General features: G+C 43.6%; 1 protein-coding gene across 4 annotated transcripts in view; it reads left to right on the plus strand.

Moving 5' to 3' along the window:
- The window catches only part of LOC120556299 (transient receptor potential cation channel subfamily M member 1-like), a 70,659-nt gene that overhangs the window by 26,501 nt on the left and 16,658 nt on the right, over positions 1–27,500 (plus strand). For all 4 annotated transcript variants that reach the window (XM_039795787.1, XM_039795784.1, XM_039795785.1 and 1 more), the window contains 11 exons: positions 2,012–2,084; positions 3,349–3,449; positions 8,363–8,533; positions 11,530–11,664; positions 13,895–13,945; positions 15,718–15,858; positions 20,040–20,069; positions 21,827–22,119; positions 23,677–23,905; positions 24,794–24,925; positions 27,266–27,403. In XM_039795787.1, the coding sequence (XP_039651721.1) occupies positions 2,012–2,084; positions 3,349–3,449; positions 8,363–8,533; positions 11,530–11,664; positions 13,895–13,945; positions 15,718–15,858; positions 20,040–20,069; positions 21,827–22,119; positions 23,677–23,905; positions 24,794–24,925; positions 27,266–27,403 (1,494 nt within the window). The remainder of the gene's footprint in view (positions 1–2,011; positions 2,085–3,348; positions 3,450–8,362; positions 8,534–11,529; positions 11,665–13,894; positions 13,946–15,717; positions 15,859–20,039; positions 20,070–21,826; positions 22,120–23,676; positions 23,906–24,793; positions 24,926–27,265; positions 27,404–27,500) is intronic.

A 27,500-nucleotide genomic window follows, 5' to 3' on the forward strand; every position in this document is an offset into this window, starting at 1 on the left:
CACACACACACACTGCTCACATGTGCAAACACATTATGTCATAACTGAACACTAACCAATCATTGCTTTAGTATAGGCCTATACAGAGGCCAAAGGTCAGATTACCTGTTTGGAACAATGGATGCCAACAATAGACAGAGAGCAAGAGGAGGAGGAGGGAGAGACAGGGGATAACAACGAGGAGGAGGGGGAGGGAAGAAGAGTAAGAAGGAGAGCCATTTCTGATGAGATCAGGGAGAGAAGCCCATCTTGAGTAGCTTTACAGTGGCGTCCATACTGCATGCAACTATCTAATGACTATTTCAGCATTACAAATCAATCAAAGTGCATACAATTCTGTCCCCCCCCCCCCCGCCCACACACAAGCATGCACAAACACACACACACACACACACTCTTTATTCTAAAAATGATACCTTTGTCTTACATATGTTTATACTTTTTTTTTCTTGTGTCATGCTACTGTATACAACACTGGGCTACTCTTACAGACGTAATGTTTTGCCCAATACATATTTTCTGTTTTACTGTAACATTAGATTGTTTTTTACAGTGCACTTTTCAACCACTTTCAGCAGACTACTTTCTCTCTAGAACATTGTAGATATAAGCCTATGAAAGACAAAAGAGCTTTAGATTTAGAACAACAGTGTGTACATGGTATATCCAAAAATTTAGTATTATGAAAAAAGTGTTTGCCATTTGATGCAAATGCTTCATTTTGAGATGTGTTTATGGTATTTTGAATGCAGTGTTTCATTTTGAAGGAGATGTGAGGCATTTTGCATTTTGTGTGTGCAGTTTTGGGAATTGTGTGTAGAGTTTTGAAAAAAGGAGACATAGTTTTGAAAACGTTTGTAAGCAGTTGGAAAAAACTGTAATTATACATTTGAGTGGTAATACGTGTTTCTATAATTCATATCATGGCATGTAAACCGTAATTATTTCATACATTCATATCCAGAAAAATATGGTGAGAAATTCATTCAACTTAACTCATAACAGCCAAATAACAATTAAAAGTATCTTATTTGAACATTTAGCTATAGCCTAACCTGGCACGGCCTCCATTTTGGCGTCTGCTGAGTGGTGTGAGCAGCGCTGCTCACGGCGTGAGCATGCTCCGTGCTGATTGGCTCACTGACGCTGAGGAATTAAACTTTGGTATTAAATGACGAGGTTACATCGTCGATACTAAGGAGGCAGCTCAATCCATGCCTGAAAAGAAGTCACTGTGGGTGTGTGTGTAGATCACGGTGTTGTGTGTATTGTGTGTGTAGTTCAGTGTGTGTTGCGTGTGTGTTTAGAGCAGTGTGTTGTGTGTATTGTGTGTGTGTGTTTAGATCAGTGTGTTGTGTGTATTGTGTAGATCACGGTGTGTTGTGTGTGTAGATCACGGTGTGTTGTGAGTGTAGATCACGGTGTGTTGTGTGTGTAAATCACGGTGTGTTGTGAGTGTTGTGTGTGTAGATCACGGTGTGTTGTGTGTATTGTGTAGATAACAGTGTGTTGTGTGTATTGTGTGTGTAGATCAGTGTGTTGTGTGTATTGTTTGTGTAGATCATGGTGTGTTGTGTGTGTTGTGTGTGTGGATCAGTAAGTTGTGTGTGTTGTGTGTGTAGCTCAGTAAGTTGTGTGTGTTGTGTGTGTAGATAACAGTGTGTTGTGTGTAGATAACAGTGTGTTGTGTGTAGATAACAGTGTGTTGTGTGTAGATAACAGTGTGTTGTGTGTTGTGTGTATTGTGTGTGTAGATAACAGTGTGTTGTGTGTATTGTGTAGATCACGGTGTGTTGTGTGTATTGTTTAGATAACAGTGTGTTGTGTGTATTGTGTAGATCACAGTGTGTTGCGTGTGTAGATAACAGTGTGTTGTGTGTATTGTGTGTGTAGATAACAGTGTGTTGTGTGTGTTGTGTGTATTGTGTAGATCACCGTGTGTTGTGTGTATTGTTTAGATAACAGAGTGATGTGTGTATTGTGTAGATCACGGTGTGTGTTGTGTGTGTAGATAACGGTGTTCAGGATGGGGTCAGAGGGACAGCAGGACATTGAGATGTCCATCCTCACCGCTCTGCTCAAAGGTAACAACCTTTTATATATATATATATATATATATATATATATATATATATATATTATACAGTACAGGCCAAAAGTTTGGACACACTCGTTCTCATTTAATGTGTTTCTTTATTTTCATGACTATTTACATTGTAGATTCTCACTGAAGGCATCAAAACTATGAATGAACACATGTGGAATTATGTACTTAACAAAAAAAGTGTGAAATAACTGAAAACATGTCTTATATTCTAGTTTCTTCAAAGTAGCCACCCTTTGCTCTGATTACTGCTTTGCACACTCTTGGCATTCTCTTGATGAGCTTCAAGTTCCCACTTCAAGAGTTCCCAGAGATGCTTAGCACTTGTTGGCCCTTTTGCCTTCACTCTGCGGTCCAGCTCACCCCAAACCATCTCGATTGGGTTCAGGTCCGGTGACTGTGGAGGCCAGGTCATCTGATTGGTTCTTGCCATAATAGGAATACTAACAGTTGTCCAATAGGGCTGTCGGCTGTGTATCAACCTGACTTCTGCACAACATAACTGATGGTCCCAACCCCATTAATAAGGGAAATAATTCCACTAATTAACCCTGACAAAGCACACCTGTGAAGGTAAAACTATTTCAGGTGACTACCTCATGAAGCTCATTGAGAGAACACCAAGGGTTTGCAGAGTTATCAAAAAAGCAAAGGGGGGCTACTTTGAGGAATCTCAAAGACATGTTTTCAGTTATTTCACACTTTTTTGTTAAGTACATAATTCCACATGTGTTCATTCATAGTTTTGATGCCTTCAGTGAGAATCTACAATGTAAATAGTCATGAAAATAAAGGAAACACATTGAATGAGAAGGTGTGTCCAAACTTTTGGCCTGTACTGTATATATATACTGTACATATAAATATATATATATATATTACTTCCAGAGTGACTTCTGCTGTAATATAACTGTCTGTGTGTGTGTGTCTTTCTGTGTTTGTGTCTTTCTGTGTGTGTGTGTGTGTGTGTGTGTGTGTGTGTGTGTGTGTGTGTGTGTGTGTGTGTGCGTGTGTGTCTTTCTGTGTGTGTGTGTGTGTGTGTGTGTGTGTGTGTCGTGTGTGTGTCTTTCTGTGTTTGTGTCTTTCTGTGTGTGTGTGTGTGTGTGTGCGTGTGTGTGTCTTTCTGTGTGTGTGTGTGTGTGTGCGTGTGTGTGTGTGTGTGTCTGTGTGTGTGTGTGCATGTGTGTGTGCGTGTGTGTCTGTGTGTGTGTGTCTGTGTGTGTGTGTCTGTGTGTGTGTTTTAGGAACTAATGCGTCTGCGTCCGATCAGCTGAGTCTGGCTCTGGCCTGGAACAGAGTGGACATCGCTCGTAGTCAGATCTTTGTGTACGGACTCCACTGGCCGGTGAGTTTACACCTTAGAGATCCATTTAAAGGGGTGATAGAATGCAAAACTGATTTTACCTTGTCATAGTTGAATAATGACAGTTTGGATGGTAACTAGGACATACATAGAACCTCTAAATCCCATTGACATCTCTTTTCTCTGCAAATCTCACTATTTGAAACTGCCTCTGAAAACGGGCGAATCTCAACGAGCCTCATAGTTGACGTCAACTATTGCGGCTCCTCCTCATTTGGCTCTAGTCTCTCTTTGTCACGCCCCAACATTTGCATAGGCTACACAACTGACCTGAGATCAGTTATTCTTCCGAATCTAGGTCGTGCAGATCTCAGAAATTGTATACATTGTTCATCTGCTATTTTACCATTAAATTCACTTCTGAGACTTTTTTATGAGAGAAATCAACTATGTAGAGGTCAAATATGGGCCGTTTTACGAAAATTGATGTCTAATTGCAAATTTTGTCCGACTATGTGTCGGAGTTCAGAGGCCGGTGCTGCCTGTGTAGCTGCCTCGCCGCCCGGCCTGCCTCCCTTCACAGACCCTGGCCTACTGTGAGGTAGATGGAGCTCAGTCACGGCTTAAGGAACAGTGTAAAATACCCTATATAATCATTCTATCACCCCTTTAAAGGAGGCCTGGGGTCTCATTTATAAACGTGGTGTACACACAAAACGGGGCTGAACATGTGCGTATGCCACTTCCCACGCAAAGGTTGTGATTTCTAAAAAACAAACTTGACGGGAGAATGTGCGGTCCTCCACGCAAACTCTGAACCATACGTACGCACGCACATTTTGGAGACAAAATAGGAATTGGTGACGCAGATGGTGAGGTGGTGAACTGAAGTCAGACTGCAGAGAGTAAATGGGAATAACCATCCATCCATCCATCTTCGTCCGCTTATCCGGTGTCGGGTCGCGGGGGGAGCAGCTCCAGCAGGGGACCCCAAACTTCCCTTTCCCGAGCAACATTAACCAGCTCCGACTGGGGGATCCCGAGGCGTTCCCAGGCCAGGTTGGAGATATAATCCCTCCACCTAGTCCTGGGTCTTCCCCGAGGCCTCCTCCCAGCTGGACGTGCCTGGAACACCTCCCTAGGGAGGCGCCCAGGGGGCATCCTTACCAGATGCCCGAACCACCTCAACTGGCTCCTTTCGACGCAAAGGAGCAGCGGCTCTACTCCGAGCTCCTCACGGATGACTGAGCTTCTCACCCTATCTCTAAGGGATATGCCAGCCACCCTCCTGAGGAAACCCATTTCGGCCGCTTGTACCCTGGATCTCGTTCTTTCGGTCATGACCCAGCCTTCATGACCATAGGTGAGGGTAGGAACGAAAACTGACCGGTAGATCGAGAGCTTTGCCTTCTGGCTCAGCTCTCGCTACGTCAACGGTGCGATAGATGGAATGTAATACCGCACCCGCTGCGCCGATTCTCCGACAAATCTCCCGCTCCATTGTCCCCTCACTCGCGAACAAAACCCCAAGGTACTTGAACTCCTTCACTTGGGGTAAGGACTCATTCCCTACCTGGAGAAGGCATTCCATCGGTTTCCTGCTGAGAACCATGGCCTCCGATTTAGAGGTGCTGATCCTCATCCCAACCGCTTCACACTCGGCTGCGAACCGATCCAGTGAGAGCTGAAGGTCGCAGGCCGATGATGCCATCAGGACCACATCATCTGCAAAAAGCAGCGATGAGATCCCCAGCCCACCGAACTGCAACCCCTCCCCACCCCGACTACGCCTCGATATCCTGTCCATAAATATTACAATCAGGATTGGTGACAAAGCGCAGCCCTGGCGGAGGCCAACCCTCACCTGAAACGAGTCCGACTTACTGCCGAGAACCCGGACACAGCTCTCACTTTGGTCGTACAGATATTGGATGGCCCTGAGTTGAGACCCCTAACCCCATACTCCGGCAGCACCTCCCACAGTATCTCCGGGGACCCGGTCATACGCTCTCAAATCCACAAAACACATGAGACCGGTTGGGCATACTCCCAGGCCCCCTCCAGGATCCCTAGCAGTGAAGAGCTGGTCCGTTGTTCCACAACCAGGACGGAATCCGCATTGTTCCTCCTCAACCTGAGGTTCGACTATCGGCCGAACCCTCCTTTCCAGCACCTTGGAGTAGACTTTACCAGGGAGGCTGAGAAGTGTGATACCCCTGTAATTGGCACACACCCTCTGTTCCCCCTTTTTAAAAAGGGGAACCACCACCCCAGTCTGCCACTCCTTTGGCACTGTCCCAGACTTCCACGCAATGTTGAAGAGACGTGTCAACCAGGACAGCCCCTCCACACCCAGAGCCTTGAGCATTTCTGGACGGATCTCATCAATCCCCGGGGCTTTGCCACTGTGGAGTTGTTTGACTACATCAGTGACTTCCGCCTGGGAAATCGACGACAATCCCCCGTCATCCTCCAGCTCTGCCTCTAACATAGAGGGCGTATTAGTCGGATTCAGGAGTTCCTCAAAATGCTCCTTCCACCGCCCTATTACCTCCTCAGTTGAGGTCAACAGTGTCCCATCCTTACTGTACACAGCTTGGATGGTTCCCCGCTTCCCCCTCCTGAGGTGGCGAACAGTTTTCCAGAAGCACTTTGGTGCCGACAGAAAGTCCTTCTCCATGTCTTCTCCAAACTTCTCCCACACCCGCTGCTTTGCCTCTTTCACGGCAGAGGCTGAATGGGAATAACATTACTCCTAATATTTTCTAGTATTGATGCCTCACGCACATTCTTTCACTCCATATCATCATCATATACCATGAAGATGAAATCCAGCAGTGTTATTTGTGCTTGTACTGAGTGATACCTGTTCCATAAACACCTTCAACTCAAATCTTTAATAAAAATTTGTTCTTAATATTTAATCGGCGTTGTCTCGCCGTCACATTGTCCACTACGGAGCGCAGGAGGAGGAGATGGCCCGACTGCATGGAACACAGGATAGCATCAAATACCCTAGCATTAGATAACTGCAGAACACAGTGTAAATAACTAAATATCTGTCTTTAAAACTGTGCATATTGTTATGGTTGGGGTCGGCTGGCTGTGAGTCTTTGTTTTTGTTTCCTAGTTCTATTTGATTTCCACTGTCAGTTTCCTCTGTTTGCCTGCCTTTTTCTGTTTCCTGTGTTTTTCCCCTCCTCCCGCTTTCTCCTGCCAGCTGACTGCGTCACACCTGCCAGCCATCTACAATCAAGCCCAGTATATAAATCCCGGATTCACGCATTATCTCCGCTTGATCGTTGCTTCAGCCACCCGGGTTAAAACGCCATACAAGCTCTCAGAGACTCATTTTGTACTTACCTGTCCTTGCCTGTGCTAACTCTGTCTGTGTTTCCTCTTACAGTTATCTCCTCCATCTCGCTCCGCTACCTCCAGTCAATTCAATTCAATTCAATTCAATTTTATTTATAGTATCAAATCATAACACAGGTTATCTCGAGACACTTTACAGATAGAGTAGGTCTAGACCACACTCTATAATTTACAAAGCCCCAACAATTACAGTAATTCCCTTAAGAGCAAGCAGTGCGACAGTGGCGAGGAAAAACTCCCTCTTGGGAAGAAACCTGGGACAGACCCAGGCTCTTGGTAGGCGGTGTCTGACGGTGCCGGTTGGGGATGTGATGAACAGTGGTGATAATAGTCACATTAATAATGGAACAGTGACTTCAAGAGTGATGTGTGTATTGTGTAGATCATGGTGTGTCTTGTCAGTCAGCTGGCTTCACCATACGGTCCCCTCCTCACGGCTCCCTGTTCCGCCCTGCCTCCGCTCCTGTGTTCAGCCACTCCTCCCTTGACTCCCCGGACTCCAGTGCTTCCTCCTCGGCTCCCCTGGCCCCGGTTTCCCCGCGCTCCCCCAGCTTCTTCTCCATCCTACCTCCAGCCCCAGAAAACCCTCACTGCTGCCCTCGGCATCCGCCTCCCCACTCCCATCCAGATTCTGTTGCCCAATAAATCTGTTTTGTCGAGCCTTGCTTTTGGGTCCGTTCTGTCTCATCATAACACACATATCATCAAATGTCTGGAAATACAGCCGTTAAGCTCTCACGCAATCGTTACACTTAATGTCCTTGTTATGAGTCTGAACTTTAATACTGTTTGTGACAAAACCTGCATGGAGAAAAGTGCGTTTGCCTAAAACACTTTATTTCGTCTTCAAATTGTATCTCGGGGGGGGTGGATACCACTAGTTGATGCTGTGTTGGCACGGCGTTAACAATCATATGTTGTGAACCCGTGAGTAATGCTGCATGATGGCACTGCAGGAGGACTAACCCCCAGTGGAAGAATCAGGAGAAAAAGAGGCTTCAGGGACCATGATGGTGACTGGCTAATATGCCGATGGTCTAACAACTGTCAGTGTCATTCATACACTGATCAGCATTCACGAGATGCTTTGCATTGACTATTTATGGTTACAAATGGGCGTGTACAGGGCGGGATAAGAGGCTGATTCGTGCACGCACACTTGTAGGTAATCTCTGATTTATAAAGGTGCTTACAGGTGTACACACGGTTATATAAATCTGACTTTTTTTCGGCATACACCATTTTGGGCTTTTGCGCGTACGTACGATTATAGTAAGGATCCTACGCACAGTTTTATAAAGGAGATCTGTTGTGCTTTTCTGTATTTTCTGTCATATCATTAATGTTACAATGTCAGATGTTCATGTTAAACATGGCCAAGGCCAATCCTCAGATTTCCTACTGTTCTGAACGCTCCATTTTCAGCAGTTTTGGGCTCCTAATGACATCATAGTGAGCTGGTTGTCTTGGTCGTGTGCTACATGCAGCTAGATGCTAACGGCAGGGACGGCTGTAATCCTGGCTGTAGATGTTAACTTCCCCCACCCATGTTTGTGTACATTCCTGATGTGTTTCTGCAGCCGGTGAGCTCTCTAACCAGCGACCGGCCCAAAAGTCCCGCGGCCCAGCGAGCGTCAGCTGGAGGCACCGGAGGGAAAGGGAAAGCCCGTGGGAAGAAAGGAAAAGGAGGCAAAGCCAAACCTGACCCACCAGAGGAGACAGACCCGAGGAAACTGGAACTGCTCAGCTGGGTGAGACACAGAACACACGGGAACAAAACTATATATATATATATATATATATATATATACACAGTATATTAATCTCATGTTTTATCACATGATTAAAATTCTATTATTTTGCATTTCAGAACTGTTTTTAAGTACATATTAACAATGGAAAGCAGTTCTTACCAGTGTATCTGGATTGGGAATCAAATGAATGCAAAGAAAGTTACTTTATGAACTATGAAAAGCTCCGTTCAGAGTTGTGTTGCTGCTGCATTTCTCCATCATGCCTGCAACAGGAGGATGTGTTAGAGGAAGTATGGCAGCTTGATGATAAGTAACGGTGCTGCAAAGGGTCAAAATAGTAGCCTGTTAGGCACCACGGCAAGCCCATTGAAGTGTAAAATAAATTAATAAATGGCGGCATGCGATTAATGCAATTAAATAAAATGAATGCCTTATGCTCGGCCCTTAATTGCATCGCGATTAACGCGTTAATGCTGACAGCTGACAGTAGGACCCGACACAGACACATCAGATGTGGAAACTACCTAACAGCTGAGGTGGTGGTGGCAGTGTTACAGTGTGTTCAGCACTGTGATGGCCGTGGGATGTAATAGGCTTTAGTCCAGTCCAGTGCTCTGTATCTGGGGCTGGATGGGAGTAGAGTTGGGTACCGTTTGGGTTTTTACGATTCCGAATCCGAACCGGTACTTTTAAAACGATTCTGATTCCTAAACAGATTCTTGGAAAACTGAAAAATGACATCAAAGAAAGGCTCTTTCATGGAGTTTTTCTTAAAATTGAAAATTATTTAAATTTAACAATATATTAATGTTTTAAAGTACTTCAACATATAATAGGTAAACCTAAGTCACCTAACACATAACTACAATAATTTAACAAATAACAGTTACACTATTAACAAGTAACAACAAAATAAATGTTAAGTTGGTATGCCAACCAGCTTCAAACTTTAGCCGTTCTTTTGCAGAAAAATGACCATATTTGCCTTCTCTGGCAAGATACTACACCTCTCCTGACTTATGGCATGTCCTGCACAGGAGAACACTCTCTCAGATGGTGTCCAAGAGGTCTGTACACCCAGGTAGGAGTCTGAAAGGACAGACTCCCCCACCACCAGGCTTCAGGGTCTTTACATGATAGGGACATTTATGATAGCTAGCTAACGGTAGACTACAGAGAAAGTGTGATATTTTTACGTTCGTTTCGGAGCGTGTACAAAAAGCCATCTATCAGCAGTGATTGTAGAGTGCATGTCCAAGAATAGCGCGGACACGCGCTTTACACCACGAGCGGGCACGTGCACCAGAAAAGGGAGAAAGGTAAAAGAGTCTGCCGCTGTCCGGAGTGACAGAGGGAAAATATTTCAGTCGGAACCGAAATGAGGAACCAAACTTTGCGTTCTAATACGGTACGAATACTACCGTTTGCATAGGAACTTCGGAGTTTCGGTACCCAACCCTAGATGGGAGTAGTAGGAAGAACTGGTTCAGGGGACGGTCTGTGTCAGCTTCTATCAGGGTTGCATCAGATTACTTTGAAATGTAATCCATTACTGACTACAAATTACATGGCAATTTTTGTAATCAGTAACGTAATCAGTTGGATTACCCAAAACATGTAATGTAATCTGATTACTTTAGGATTACATAGAACACTTCAATAAATATGCACCTTAAGTCAAAGACACCGTCACAGAATTGATCACTGAATTCTCATTTTCTTTTCCTCTTTATTATTTCAATACATCTAAGAAATATTTTTGCTCTCATTAAAGCATTCCTGTGTGAACTAACTAAAAACCTTATATTAATTACTTAGTACTTTCTGTACTTTGAACATATCTCTAAATGGTGGAATAACTGAAACCATTAGTTCATCATCATTGGATAGCTAGCAATGTTTGAACGATGCCTAGCATGTTCCTGTAACGTTAACGGTAAACTTACCTCCACGGGTTTCTTCAGATATGAAGTAGATGTTAGCACCATTGACAATACACAACATACAGATTATTATCTTCCACTGTCTTTAAATCAAAGTTGTGGCGATATTACCAACTACCAACTAGTAAACATTTTTGAAAACGGTCTGTCTTTCGATGTTGATGACTCCTCCATCTTGAGTTTTGATTTGAACATTTTTAGGCTGGCTGTGTGATGGCTGTCTGATAGGCTGGCTGTGTGATGGCTGTCTGATAGGCTGGCTGTGTGATGGCTGTCTGATAGGCTGGCTGTGTGATGGCTGTCTGATAGGCTGGCTGTGTGATGGCTGTTTGATAAGCTGGCTGTGTGATGGCTGTCTGATAGGCTGGCTGTGTGATGGCTGTCTGATAGGCTGGGTATGTGATGGATGTCTGATAGGCTGGCTGTCTGATAGGCTGGCTGTGTGATGGCTGTCTGATAGGCTGGCTGTGTGATGGCTGTCTGATAGGCTGGCTGTCTGATAGGCTGGCTGTGTGATGGCTGTCTGATAGGCTGGCTGTGTAATGGCTGTCTGATAGGCTGGCTGTCTGATAGGCTGGCTGTGTGATGGCTGTCTGATAGGCTGGCTGTCTGATGGATGTCTGATAGGCTGGCTGTCTGATAGGCTGGCTGTCTGATAGGCTGGCTGTGTGATGGCTGTCTGATAGGCTGGCTGTCTGATGGATGTCTGATAGGCTGGCTGTCTGATAGGCTGGCTGTCTGATAGGCTGGCTGTGTGATGGCTGTCTGATAGGCTGGCTGTGTGATGGCTGTCTGATAGGCTGGGTGTGGGGAGATTATCTTGGAGACAATATGTGTGACTTTAGTGAGTTTGTTCTTGCAGGCTTGTTTTTGAGGTTTTTGTCACATTTGTTGACATTTTTTCCACATTTTTGTCAGTAATTCTTGTAGGCTAGTCAGCCAACTAATGATGATGATGATGATGAAGATGATGGTGATGGTGATAGATGATGATGATGATGATGATGATGATGATGATGATGATGATGATGATGATGATGATGTCACCAGGTGAACTCTCTGGAACAGGCCATGATGGATGCTCTGGTGTTGGACCGGGTGGACTTTGTGAAGCTGCTGATCGAGAACGGAGTCAACATCCATCACTTCCTGACCATTCCTCGTCTGGAGGAGCTGTACAACACGGTGAGACACACGGGAGACACTACTGACATGCCACATTACCCTACAGTATAACTAACTCCACGTTAGCCTACAGCGGAGCTAACACGCCACAGTGGAGCTAACACGCCACGTTACCCCACAGCAGAGCTAACGCGCCACGTTACCCTACAGCGGAGCTAACACACTATGTTACCTTATACCCTACAACCCTACATTTATGTTTTATCTGCTCTAGCTTTTCCAATATTTTAGACACAGATATGGTGATAATAACGGTCCAAAATGATGTGAAAAAGAGATGCAAAACTACCACAAAGAGAAATAAATGTCTAAAAAGAGATACAGCACGACTACAAAGAAACAAAATGCTTGCAAAATTGTACTTTTTTAATTTGAAAAATGCAAGATTTTCTTGAGGAAGGACGCCCAAGTCTTACACAAACACTGCTTTCTTAGTGGGTATACGGTAATCCTGGAGTTTCTTAGTGGGTATACGGTAATCCTGGAGTTTCTTAGTGGGTTTACCGTAATTCTGGAGTTTCTTAGTGGGTATATGGTAATCCTGAAGCTTTCTTAGTGGGTATACGGTAAACCTGGAGCTTTCTTAGTGGGTATACGGTAATCCTGGAGCTTTCTTAGTGGGTACTTCTTACAGCATGTGTGTTGGTTCCATCTTGTGGTGTTCAGAGTGTACTACATGGACTACGCGCCTGACACACACACACACAGACACACACAGACACACACACAGACACACACAGACACACACACACACAGAGTCACACACACACAAACACACACACACACAGACACAGACACACAAACAGTAACCGTTCATCTAAACCTATCCTTCCATCTGATTATGGATAATTTGTTATCAGTGCAAGGAGTTTGAAAGGTTTCTCTTGTCATTGTGAAAAAGAGTTATGAAACAAAAGCACTGTGTTTTACCCTCTATGATGTCGTTGACATTTTAATCTGCAGATTAACATCCATCAGCGCTGCTCTTCATCTTCTCTTATATCACTAATCTTTATCTGCTTCACTCAGAAAAGCTCTTAAAACATGCCCGTCACATTATTGTCAGATTAAAGTGCTGCTCCCCACTGCCATTATTATTTAATATCATTATTATTATAATGTTCACACATTTAGCTCATCTGCCTGGGGGGTTAAACAAGTCCAATTAGAACAACCATGAGTCTGTAATCATTGACAGCTGCAGCGGTAATCACACATGTATTTATTTATTTTATTTAACCAGGATAGTGTCCTTGAGATATAAAAATCTCTTTTTCAAGAGAGACCAAGATAGCAGAACAAAATGTACAATCACAAAACACAAAAGAGGCAACGACAACTCGAGTGCATTTAAATTAAATAAAAGTGCCATTCATTGAAACATTTGCACGTGTGGATGGACTCATGTTTTATGGTTTTAACATAACCTTTAAAATCATAGATCATGTAGAGAGGGGAAGTCCCGCCCCTTCCTGTGTGGAGGAACAAACCAGACAGTCACTTAAGAAACCAGATTATCTTTAACAGACATCATGTGTTCCATGTGAATGTATTGTAAATGTTAAGGGCCCTATTCTGCACGTAGTGCAGCGCAAAGCCCGACCCAAGTGTCTTTGCTGGTTTAAGACCGACACAGTTGTCAGTTTCCCGTCCAGCACCCGCGTTGTTTAAATAGCAAATGCACCTGCGCCCATATGTGGCCCATGGGCGTGCACAAAATTACAAATCCCACTATGGCCCCGCCAAGACCCGTCCTACGTAACTTGATTGGTTGGGTTTAGGCATTTGACCTCAAGTGGTTAAGGTTAGGATAGCTGATTGGTCAGGGGATAGGACTTGTACAAATGGGGGTTTACCTTGCGTAAACATGGAAGCCTGGCCAATAAATGCTATTGAAGGGCAGGTCTTGGTGTGGCCATAGTGGGATTCGTAATATCGCTGGGCAGGCTGGTCTTACAGGGAGGTGTGTTCAGGTGCATTCTGGGCGTGCTGGTCTTACAGGGAGGTGTGTTCAGGTGCATTCTGGGCATGCTGGTCTTACAGGGAGGTGTGTTCAGGTGCATTCTGGGCGTGCTGGTCTTACAGGGAGGTGTGTTCAGGTGCATTCTGGGTGTGCTGGTCTTACAGGGAGGTGTGTTCAGGTGCATTCTGGGCGTGCTGGTCTTACAGGGAGGTGTGTTCTGGGCGTGCTACAGGCATAATCGTTTGTTTTGCCTTTTGTCTCCTGCAGAAGTTGGGACCGGCCAACACACTACACTTTGTGGTCAGAGACGTGAAAAAGGTGAGTTTCGTGACTTCTAAACATGTTTAACTCTTGTGTTGTTTTCTAAATGTCTATATCAGAAATATTGGTTTCTTTGTTACTACCTATTTGTAATTACCCAAATATAACATGAATGATCCCATACAACGTGCATCGCAAGTACGACAGAAGATCAGATCTCTACTGTCAGTGAATTTTGGGTGTTTTGTTAAATTTTTTAGAATTTTGAAAAAGAAATATCTAAATGTTTTGAAACAGTTTCCTCACTGAAGCTTTACTTATACTGTACCAGTCTGTGATTATCCTTCCTTTATTTTTAGTCTGAATAATTCATAATTTCTGCTTTTCTATCTCCAGGATTAGGTATAATTTTCTATGAATGAGGTTTATTATTGACCAGGAATTCCAAAAATAAGTGTAAAACTAGTAATAAGTTGGTGTTAGTGTGACATGGTAGTGAAAGCAAGTGTGAAATGGGGGAAAATTGGGCCAAAAACATTGAAAATAACAACCTGATCCCACAGAATTCTGTGAAATGAACAAAGCCCCTTAACTCAAAATCTGGGGCAGTTTCATGGAATTGCAAAAAATTCCGTGATGGGCCCACGGAAGAATTCCTTGAAATGAACACAGCGCCTTAAGTTAAGGAAAAGGTCGTGGGTGGGCTTACGGTTCCATGACACGCGGGACTACAACGGGAAGGTTGGGTTTAGGTAAAGAAGAACGGGATGTTTGGGTTTAGGTAAAGAAGAACGGGACAGTTGGGTTTAGGTAAAGAAGAACGGGACAGTTGGGTTTAGGTAAAAAGAACGGGACAGTTGGGTTTAGGAAAAGAAGAATGAGATAGTTGGGTTTAGGTAAAGAAGAACGGGACAGTTGGGTTTAGGTAAAAAGAACGGGACAGTTGGGTTTAGGTAAAGAAGAATGAGACGGTTGGGTTTAGGAAAAGAAGAACGGGACAGTTGGGTTTAGGAAAAGAAGAACGGGACAGTTGGGTTTAGATAAAGAAGAACGGGACAGTTGGGTTTAGATAAAGAAGAACGGGACGGTTGGGTTTAGATAAAGAAGAACGGGAAAGTTGGGTTTAGATAAAGAAGAACGGGACGGTTGGGTTTAGATAAAGAAGAACGGGACAGTTGGGTTTAGATAAAGAAGAACGGGAAAGTTGGGTTTAGATAAAGAAGAACGGGACAGTTGGGTTTAGATAAAGAAGAACGGGACAGTTGGGTTTAGGAAAAGAAGAACGGGACAGTTGGGTTTAGGAAAAGAAGAACGGGAAAGTTGGGTTTAGATAAAGAAGAACGGGACAGTTGGGTTTAGATAAAGAAGAACGGGACAGTTGGGTTTAGATAAAGTAGAACGGGACAGTTGGGTTTAGATAAAGAAGAACGGGACATTAACCCCGGTCTCCTGGGTGAAAGTCCTGTGTTGTTTGACCCATCCACCTCCCCTACCAACCTCCCTATGCAGATTTTCGGCATTTCATACTACTCGCTACCGTAGTCGCTCCTAATGCTACGTCATCTTCTCATTGACTTTACATTGGCATTGTTTTCGTGGTGGCCACACAGAGTTTTCACACATTCCGTGCCACCACCACGTAACACGGTGTTAACAGTTCGTGATCATTTCACGGAGTTCTGTGAGACCAGGCTGGAAAAATAGACAAAAACATCATGAAAATGTTCAGTTTTGACCCAGGAGGACGCCAGGTGCACCGTCCAATAGAAGACAACACCAGGGTTTCAAGGTTTTTATAAATACTGAGATACATGTTCTGTGTGTTTCAGGGGAATCTCCCTCCCGACTACCAGATCACGCTAATCGATATCGGCCTGGTGTTGGAGCTCCTGATGGGCGGAGCTTACCGCTGCAACTACACCCGCAAGACCTTCAGGACGCTGTACAACAACCTGTATGGCCTCAAGAGGGTGAGTACTACATATAGTACAACGTATAATACTACTACAACAACCTGTACGGCCTGAAGAGGGAGAGTACTACATATAATACTACATATAATACTACTACAACAACCTGTACGGCCTCAAGAGGGTGAGTACTACATATAATGTGACTTATGTGCCAACAGGATTTGGAAAAACTTATCCATGCTTTTATCTTCAGTAGACTTGACTACTGCAGCGGTGTCTTTACAGGTATTCCTAAAAAGTCTATTAAACAGCTGCAGCTGATCCAGAAAGCTGCTGCACGAGTCCTTACCAACACCAAAAAAAGAGATCACATCACTCCAGTTCTGAAGTCCTTACACTGGCTTCCTGTGCACCAAAGAATAGATTTCAAAATACTCATGTTAGTTTATAAGTCACAAAACGGTTTAGGACCAATTTACCTTTCGAATCTGCTACTACACAGATCTTTGAGATCATCAGGGACAGGTCTGCTTGCCATCCCCAGAGTCGGAACAAAAAAGGGGGAAGCTGCGTTCAGCTTCTATGGTCCGTACATCTGGAACAAACTACCGGTAAACTGTAGGTCGGCACCTAATCTCAGCTCTTTTAAATCAAGGCTGAAGACATTTCTTTTTAACACTGCCTTTTCTTAATTAATTTTTTTTTCGTATTAACTGCTTTCTATCTGTTACCAATTTGTATGAATTTTTGACCGTGTTTTTATGTCTTGTGTAAAGCACTTTGAATTGCATTGCTGCTGAACTGTGCTATACAAATAAAATCGCCATGCCTTGCCTTGCCTTGCCTTGCCTATAATACTACATATAATACTACTACAACAACCTGTACAGACTCAAGAGAGTGAGTACTACATATAATACTACATATACAGTTTTTTTCGATTGCTAGACGACAGTGGGCACAACTGGAGTCACATGTGCAAAACTCTAACTACAGTCTGCACAGCAGCAGTTCATGTGGACCAAACTCTAGTTCGTTTTTCATTGCTTGAACACAGTTTTCAAAACTCCAGGCCAAAGGGGGGGAAATATCACCATGTGTGCTGTAATGGCCAATGATGGTTTGCTTCTCAACACACCACTCATTGGCCCATACAACACAGAAAGGCTTATAGCTTTCCTAGAACAGCTCTATGCTCAGCTAGTGCCAGCAGAACAGGGGGAGCCAGTAAGAAACCCCCAAGTTTTTGTCATAGTTTGCGATAATGTTGCTTTTCACCACTCTGCAGCTGTCCACAGATTGGGTTTTGCAGCACATCGCAGATTTATGGTTTTGTACCTGCCCGCATATTCACCCTCCCTCAACCCAATAGAGGAGTTTTTCTCTGCCTGGAGGTGGAAAGTGTTTGGTCACCACCCACATGACCAAATGTCTCTTTTGGAAGCCATGCGTGCCGGATGTGAGGACCACGAGTCCAGAGGACTGCCAGGGATGGATAAGGCACTCCAGAAGGTTCTTCCCCAGGTGCAGGCAAGAGAGAACATTAGATGTGATGTTGATGAAAACCTTTGGCCTGATGCTACAAGAGGCAGGATTAGCCCCTCAATTATTTGTTTGAATTACAGTATGTACTTTTAGTTTCTACCTTTTTTTTCTCATTACTGTAATTCCGTAAATTACTACAGACTATTGAAGCAAACTGCAAATTTTCATTTACCTTAAAGAATTGTTATGTTCTAAAAATTTAAATAAATCATGTGAAAGAATGTCACTCTTTTCTATGAAGAAAATATTACATTGTATGAAGTCACTGAAATTGTTCAAACTGTAAAGATGAAAAGTTAGTATTTTCTGTATTGGTGTTTGATGCTAGTGTTTTTACTCTCAGTGTGTTCTGAGTGACAGTGTGTGTTATCTCAGTGAGGGTTGTGCATAGTGTTTGGCTGCACTGAGCCTGTTTTGAGCCATGTGTTAAGAGTTGTGTTGCTTGGAATGAGTTTTGCAGGAGATGTGAACTGTTTCGCTCAGGTGACTGTTGGTAGTGCAGACTGTAGTTTGAGTTTTGCACATGTGACTCCAGTTGTGCCCACTGTTGTTTAGCAATCGGAAAAAACTGTAATACTACTACAACAACCTGTACGGCCTCAAGAGAGTGAGTCTCAAAATCTACTACATATAATTTTACTAGAGAATACTGCTACAACATCGATGCGATTAAGGGCTGAGCATAAACCATTCATTTTTTTTAATCGCATTAATTGCATGCCGCCATTTATTAATTTATTTTACACTTCACTCGGCTTCACGACTTCCTCCTAACACATCCTGCTGCTGCAGGCTGCAGGCATGATGGAGAAATGCAGCAGCAACACAATTCGGAATGGCGCTTTTTATTTTCCAAAACTCCCAGACGGCTCATAGACAAGACGAAAGCCATATGCACATTGTGTAAAGCCAAATTAAAATATCACCAAAGCACGTCAAGCTTGAGCTACCAGCTACGAGATCAGCATAGTCCAGTTAATGTGGCTCAGGTTGATGCTAGTGGGCTCAGGCAAAGCTCTATTTTGGAGAGTGCTACTCGCTGACCTGTTCATGAAAACAAATCCCAAAAAATGACTACAGCTCTTGCGAAATGGGTGGCAACTAACTGCAGACCTGTCAGCATCGTAAAAGACTCGGGTCTTAAAGAAGTACTACAGTTGGCATGTTCTGACCTGTCCCATTGCCGTCGAGGGGGACAGCAGCCCCACCCACACACAGCCTGAACTCCACAGAGAAAACAGCCACACTGGAACTGCTGCAAACGGTGTCTCATTAACCGGTGATCACTGGACGTCAGGGAGGAATCAACATTATTTAGGAGTTACTGCACACTATATTGACTATAGATTGAAATGTGTGACTAGATTCACACATTTTTCTTTTGTTTACAGTAAATAAATAATAAACAAATACAAATCTTAAAGTCAAGTTCATAAAGTCACTTTCTTTGCATTCATTTGATTCCCAATCAAGATACACTGGTAAGAACTGCTTTCCATTGTTAATATGTACTTAAAATCTGTTCTAAAATGCAACATAATAGAATTTTAATCATGTGATAAAACATGCGATTAATCGCGATTAACTATAAAAAATTCAGCGATTAATCGCGATTAAAATAAATTAATCGTTTGACAGCCCTAATTATTTTATTATGGTCAGTTTGGAAAGTCGATAGCAGCCAGACCCACATGACGCGTTCGTCCAATCAGCTGCCGGTCGACGTCCCTGGTCCGTCCCCTTTCCACTTTGTAGTCAAGATGGCGCCCGTTTAGTGAATAGAATAGAAGACACTTTATTGTCCCCGAGGGGAAATTCATCTTGGGCATAGTACTACAATCTGTTGCTTCACAACATAAACAACATGTAACATAAAAACATTCTCAAATTAACATAAAATTAAATACAAATACAATAAAATAAAATCAAGTTTGTAGTGCGAGTAGGGTCTATCATTTCACACTGAACTTTTTGACAGTTTTTAGGGGATCATCTGGGTACTTTTTGCGTTATCTACACCAGTGGTTCTCAAACTTCTTTCAATAATATACCCCTTTTGAATTGTTTCTTTAAGCCAAGTACCCCCTGACCAGCTCCAATTATTTTTGGTAGAAATAAAAGTCTCTATAAAGAGGAACAGTACAGCATTGTCAGTGATAGATTTACTAAACAACAGCCTTGTAACTGAAAAACACATTTAAATGCTGATGAGAAAAAGAGACAAAAACTAAAAAAGACAAAAACTTGGAAAAAGATGGTAAAAAGATGGAAGGAAGGAAGGCAAGACCAGGTCGAAATAGTATCAAAAACTTCAAAAACAGTGACATAAGAAGAAAGAAGCGAGAAACTTGTAAAAAGTAGAAGGAAAGTAGAAGGAAGGCAAGATTAGGACAAATGTCACATTTTTGATGGGAAAAAAAATTATTCTACATAAAGAGGAACAATGTTCTGGACAACATCCTTGTTACTATTAAACATTTAGTTAAATATCTCACGTGCCCCCTGCAGTCCTCCAAAGTACCCCTCAGGGTACACATACCCCCATTTGAGAAACACTGATCTACACTATATACTTAAAACTAAGTGTTTGAAGCGTGCAAGTAGGCGGTTTGAGACACAGCCTCAGCATGAATATAATATTAATACATTTCTGGAACAATAAACTGATCCTGTTCATATTTCTTCTCTTACAGCCGAAAGCTCTGAAGCTTCTTGGAATGGAGGTATGTTGTTTGTAATATTTCCTGCTGTCTGTCAGAAATACTGAGTACTAATGTCATACCAGCGTGTTTAAGAATACATATATTACCACATGTTATAACAACTGTATACTACATATATTAAGACATGTTATAACAGCTGTATACTACATATATTAACACATGTTATAACAGCTGTATACTACATATATTAACACATGTTATAACAGCTGTATACTACTATCCCGGGATGGATGTGATATGATTTATATCTCTGTTGCTCGGTCTGGCTCACCGAACTTTCTTCTATTATCCAGTTTGACAGCGAGTCATACCGGCCAAAGAACATCAATAAACTACTACTAGTTTTACTTCGGGGCTAAATTACGTGGTATCAGATCAGTGCATAAACTGCAGTACTCACCATTATCGGAGGCTTTTCAGATCTTGGTATCGGTATCGGAACATCTCTAGTTTTGGTACATTCGGTTAGTTATGGGCTGGTTTCATGTTGCACTTATGAAAGCAAACAAGAGACGTTTACATGATGTCAACATGTTTGTAGGCCGCGTCTTCCAATACTTGACTTTAGATAGATTGTTTATTGTCATTGCATATCACTACACAACGAAATTAAGATGACATCAATTGCTCACTTGTCAGCAACAATAAGAGTTAGGGTTAGGGGGTTAGGGTTCATGACTAGGGTTGGGTAACATTTGGATTTTTACAATTCCGATGCCGAACCGATTTTTGAAAAACTGAAAAATGAAATCAAAGAAAGGCTTTTTTATGGAATTTTTTTAAAGTTGAAAATGATTTAAATTGAACAATATATTAACGTTTTAAAGTACTTAAATATATAATAAGTAAACCTAAGTCACCTAACACACAACTACAATAAGTAACAACAAAAATGTTAGATTGGTATGCCAACCAGCTTCAAACTATAGTAGTTCTTTTGCAGAAAAATGACCATATTTGCCTTCTCTGGCAATATACTACACCTCTCCTGACTTATGGCATCTCCTGCACAGGAGAACCTCTCTCAGACAGTGTCCAAGAGGTCTGTACACACAGGGAGGAGTCTGAAAGGACAGACTCCCCCACCACCAGGCTTCAGGGTCTTGTCCTGAACGATAGACTAGCAGAGCAAGTGTAATATGTTTACTAGCGATCCCGTGCAGTGAATGGTTAAAATGCTTTTACGTCCGTTTTGGTGAGCCCAGAGGGAAATATGGCATTTTAAAAGTAGCCTACATTTACGATAGAATAGATAGAATAGAATAGCGGGCACGTGTGCCAATCGGCAGAAGGGAGAGAAAGAAAAAAGAGTCTGCCGCTGTCTGGAGCGACAGAGGGAAAATATTTCAGTCAGAACCGAAATGAGGAACCAAAATTTGCGTTCTAAACCGGTCCAAATACTACCGTTTGCGTACCCAATCCTAGTCATGACAGTGTCATGTCACTCTTATATAGATACCTTTAGGTATCAATTGTTACCGAGAAATTATATGGAAATAAATAACAGCTATATCTCTTTACACTTCAGTTTGAATTAATCATTGTAGTGATTCTAACATTATCTTACTGTGAAAATATGAACTGAATAACATTTTTTGTTTTTAAATATCGAAAGAAAACAGTGAATTTAATCCTGGACGGATTTGTTTGATTACTACACCAACGCCTATGTTTGATCAGGGGGCGAGAAATTGGCAAAAAAAAAAAAAAATCAATATATGAAAGAAGTGCTTAAAGGTTTCTGACCTCGGCTTTAGGACGACGAGCCGCGTGCGAAGGGGAAAGCAAAGAAGAAGAATAAGAAGGAAGAGGAAGTAGACATCGACGTGGACGACCCCGAGGTCAGCCGCTTCCAGTACCCGTTCCACGAGCTGATGGTCTGGGCCGTGCTCATGAAGCGCCAGAAGATGGCGCTGTTCCTATGGCAGCGCGGAGAGGAGGCCATGGCCAAGGCACTGGTGGCCTGTAAGCTGTACAAGGCCATGGCCCACGAGTCCTCGCAGAGCGAACTGGTGGACGATATCTTCCAGGACCTCGAGAACAACTCCAAGTTAGTCTCACACACACACACAGAGAGAGAGAGACACACACAGACACACACACAGAGATACACACACAGACACACACACACACACACACAGAGAGAGAGAGACACACACACACAGACACACACACACACACAGAGAGAGAGAGAGAGAGACACACAGAGATACACACACACACACACACACACACACAGACACACACACACAGGCACACACACACACACACACACACACACACACACACAGAGACACACAGACAGAGATACACACACACACACACACACACACAGAGAGAGACACACACACACACACAGAGACACACATACACACACACACACACACACACACACACACACACACACACACAGAGACACACAGACAGACACACATAGCGTGTTGCACTATCCGTCATTGACATAATGCATTCCCTAGCCCCTTACCCTACCTTCACCATCACAACTAAATGCCTAACCCTAACCCTTACACACACCCTAACACAAGACAACAACCCAGATACACACACACACACACTCCCAAGACACACACAAATACACACACACACAGACAGTGTGTAACCTGTGTTTGTATGTGTGTGTATGTTGTGCATCTGAAGGGAGTTTGAACAGTATTGTGTAACCTGTGTGTATGTGTATGTTGTGCGTATGAAGGGAGTTTGAACAGTATTGTCTAACCTGTGTGTGTGTGTGTTGTGGGTTTGAAGGGAGTTTGAACAGTGTTGTGTATTCTGTGTGTGTGTGTATGTTGTGCGTATGAAGGGAGTTTGAACAGTGTTGTGTAACCTGTGTGTGTGTGTGTGTTGTGGGTTGCAGGGAGTTTGAACAGTGTTGTGTATTCTGTGTGTGTGTGTATGTGTGTGCATATGAAGGGAGTTTGAACAGTGTTGTGTAACTTGTGTGTGTGTGTTATGTTGTGCGTATGCAGCGAGTTTGAACAGTGTTGTGTATTCTGTGTGTGTGTGTCGTACTATTGTCGTATGAAGGAGTTTGAACAGTATTGTGTAACTGTGTGTTAATTTATTTTTAAGTGCATTATGTTGGCGTATGAAGGGAGTTTGAACAGTATTGTGTAACTTGTGTGTTATGCCTATTGTGCGCGTATGAAGGTTTGAACAGTGTTGTGTAACCTGTGTGTGTTGTATGTCATGTGCAGCCGAGTTTGGACAGTGTTGTGTATTCTGTGTGTGTGTACTGTATGTTGTGCGTATGAAGGGAGTTTGAACAGTGTTGTGTAACCTGTGTGTGTGTGTATGTTGTGGGTCTGCAGGGAGTTTGAATAGTGTTGTGTAACCTGTGTGTGTGTGTATGTTGTGGGTCTGCAGGGAGTTTGAACAGTGTTGTGTAACCTGTGTGTGTGCGTATGTTGTGCGTATGCAGCAAGTTTGAACAGTGTTGTGTATTCTGTGTGTGTGTACTGTATGTTGTGGGTCTGCAGGGAGTTTGAATAGTGTTGTGTAACCTGTTTGTGTGTGTATGTTGTGGGTCTGCAGGGAGTTTGAACAGTGTTGTGTAACCTGTTTGTGTGTGTATGTTGTGGGTCTGCAGGGAGTTTGGTGCGCTGGCCTACGAGCTCTTGGATCAGTCGTACAAACACGACGAGCAGGTGGCGATGAAGCTGCTGACGTACGAACTGAAGAACTGGAGTAACTCCACGTGTCTGAAGCTGGCGGTCGCCGCCAAGCACCGAGACTTCATCGCTCACACCTGCAGCCAGATGCTGCTCACCGACATGTGGATGGGCTGTCTGAGGATGGGCAAGAGCAACAGCCTCAAGGTACCGTTACGGCAACCACACGGGATTAAACATCTAAAAACACGGCTAAAATGTCACATCTAACAAGCGATTAAAAATGTACAGAAAATTCATCAACAGGTAACGACAGAAACGTTCCTGTGTCCTCTGTGTGTGTGTGAGTGTGTATGAGTGTGTGTGTGTGTGTGTGTGTGTGTGTGTGTGTGTGTGTGTGTGTGTGTGTGTGTGTGTGTGTGTGTGTGTGTGTGTGTGTGTGAGAGTGTGTGTGTGTGTGTGTGTGTGTGTGTGTGTGTGTGTGTGAGTGTATGTGTGTGTGTGTGTGTGTGTGTTTGTGTGTGTGTGTCTTTGTGTTTGCATGTGTGTGTGTGTGTTTGTCTGTGTGTGGATATGTGTGTGTGTGTGTGTGTCTGTGTGTGTGTGTGTACATTTATGTGTGCGTGTGTGTACATTTACGTGTGCGTGTGTTTTGTGTCTGTGTGTGTGTTTGTCTGTGTGTATATGTGTCTGTGCGTGTGTGTGTGTCTGTGTTTGTCTGTGTGTGTGTGTGTGTCTGTGTGTATATGTGTCTGTGCGTGTGTGTGTGTCTGTGTTTGTCTGTGTGTGTGTGTGTGTCTGTGTTTGTCTGTGTGTGTGTCTGTGTGTGTGTGTGTGTGTCCTGTTTCACACTTGTGTGTAGAGTAATATCTGTGCGTGTGTAAGGATGTAATTTGCCCGTGAGATATGACATAATCCTGAAACCATACGACTCAAGATTTTATTGGAAACAAAATCTGAAACCGATAAAATACACCCAAAAAAAAGTTTTTCATGTATTTGGAAGTTCTCTTCTGTGGCCCGTTGTTCTCCACATGTTGATAACTGGTGTATCTTTGGACCAAAGTGAAATTAAAATGATGTTTGGGTCTGCAGGTAATTTTAGGGATCGTCTTCCCTCCTGCGATTCTTCTCATGGACTTCCGTCTCGGAGACGAAGCTTCGTACCATTCGTCCAAACAGAATGAAGACGGCAAAACCAAAGAGGACGACAACAAATCCAGCAAGGTAACAACCACTTTCATCTTCAACTTCAAGCTATAGGGTCCTATCCTGCACCCAGCGCAGCGCAAAGCCCGACTCAAGAGTCTCTGCTAGTTTAAGACCTTCCAGCACCCACGTCGTTTAAATAGCTAATGCACCTGCACCCATCTGTGGCCCATGGGCGTGCTGGTCTTACAGGGAGGTGTGTTCAGGTGCATTCTGGGCGTGCTGGTCTTACAGGGAGGTGTGTTCAGGTGCATTCTGGGCGTGGCTGGTCTTACAGGGAGGTGTGTTCAGGTGCATTCTGGGCGTGCTGGTCTTACAGGGAGGTGTGTTCAGGTTCATTCTGGGCGTGCTGGTCTTACAGAGAGGTGTGTTCAGGTTCATTCTGGGTGTGCTGGTCTTACAAGAAAGTGTGTTCAGGTGCATTCTGGGCGTGCTGGTCTTACAGGGAGGTGTGTTCAGGTGCATTCTGGGCATATTGCTATCTTGAGGAAGTGATTGCGCCATTGACCAACAAAAACTTGGTCTAAAGTCAATAACGCAGCATTTCATTGTTATTTTAACAATAGGCTCATGCACAGCGCGCACACACTATGCTTGTTACACACACAGGGACGCACAGCAGCACACACACACATGCAGAAGATTACTAATAAATATTTTACGGTGCAAATCCTCCATCATAACAGCAATGCTCCAAGGTCCAAACCCGCCTGACTTTTAAAGGGAACGGGAGATGATCTCCGATTGGTTGATTGCATGTTACACCCAAAACACACCTCTGATTAATGAAGACACTAAGTACAGCCCTTTAGAACCAGGCGCCCGGCACACGGACCCTTTTATCAGCCATCAGACTAGCAGAAGTGGATTTGGACACGCCCTAAACACACCTGTACCAGGCGCTTCATGCCGTGACCTAAGATCGGTAAAATAGGGTCCTGAATGCGTAGTTTCTGTCTCCACCAGGAGGAATTCTAATTAATGACAACAACACTGTCGGCGCGTCCACATGATACAAGCCTCCCCCCCCCACACACACACACACACAGTTGCTAGTAACCAAGTAGACACAGAGGATTAAAGATACATGATGTACTCAGAAGAGGAAATTATCTTCACTAGTTTCTGCGCGCGAAAGTCGCCGGACGAGACAATCTTCTGACCATAGTCATAGAAATACAGAGAGAGTTGTGTGGAGGTGATAGTCTTAAAGGGGCTGTAGGTAGGATTGTGAAGATCCAGAATTGATATCGACAACTTCTCAGTCCCAATCTTACAGAGACGGAGAGCGTAGGTATATGTAAGGAGATAACATAGGCACAGGCTAATTATTGATCACTAACATGCTAGTTAACATTAGTAATTAAACTTAAACAGCTAATGGAAGTCCAAACTGCCTGTGAGCTTCTCCTGTACTATACGGTAATTCCTCTACTATGCGACAGTAAGTCTCGTGTTTATGACACAATCCTATTTTTATAAAAACGTCTGCTACGAAGCCATAACGTGAGGTACAAGGTAATGGAGCTGTGGAGGTGTGGGGAGGAGGTGGGGGTTCAGGTGAGCAGGCAGGAAGGGACTGGTTGTTACAGCTGTAGCGAGTTGTCTAATCATGCTCTCCCTTTTAAAAGCAGTAGCGAGCCGGAGCAAGAGATCTTTTTATGGCCAACTGTGAGAGAAAAGACATGGACACTGTGTGATAAGCTGGACAGCGTGAATTCTTACCCTCGCGACCGAGAGCCTCGGGCCAGGTGGGAGCGAGGGAGCTCCAGATGAACTGTGGGACAATTCACTGCTGATACGGTCATTAAATAAAGAGCTGTGGAAAATATTCTTCTCCGAGTGTTTGTGTGTATCTGTGAACAGAGGTCTGCAGCAGCGGAGCTGCTACAGGAGCAATTTATACATAGTCGTGTTTCTTAAGAAATAAACAAAGGACAAATAGTCTTTAAACGCTTCAGATGTAAAGTTATTCTCTGTCAAAGTGACGTCAAAATGAATGGGAGTCAATGGGATGCTAACGGGAGGTGATGGCTTTGTAGCATCAAAATGGCGCCATAGGAGGTTCGAGTTCTGAAGCGAAGCTTACCCCCCTTGGTTAGATCAGCTGAGAGGCCGGCGTTTCCCAGCATGCCCCTGGGTCCGCCTGGGTCTTGCAGTTAGTGAAAAGCAACTGCACTGCCTGGGTCTCAAACCTGCGGCCACCTCGATCTCGTGAGGTCATCGTTGACCACGTGTGCATGACATCAGACTAAATCATGATCAAGTTAGACACAAATCTACCCAACATGCAATTTTTTCATTTTGTTACCTTCATTGTTAGTTTCAGCAGTTTGAGTGATGAGGAGTTTGTTTCAGGACGGCGCCTCCAACATGGACGCCACGTCAAAGAAAGGAGACGAAGAAGAAGAGCAGAAGAAGAAGAGGAGGACTCCCATTGGGAAGAAGATCTACGAGTTCTACAACGCTCCGTTCACCAAGTTCTGGTTCAACACGGCAAGATCTCTATATCTATATACTGTCAGAAACCTAACCCCCCTAACTCAAGATCTCTATATCTATATACTGTCAGAAACCTAACCCCCCTAACTCA

This window comes from Perca fluviatilis, chromosome 3 (assembly GCF_010015445.1).
Source record: "Perca fluviatilis chromosome 3, GENO_Pfluv_1.0, whole genome shotgun sequence".
Taxonomy (NCBI): Eukaryota; Metazoa; Chordata; class Actinopteri; order Perciformes; family Percidae; genus Perca; species Perca fluviatilis.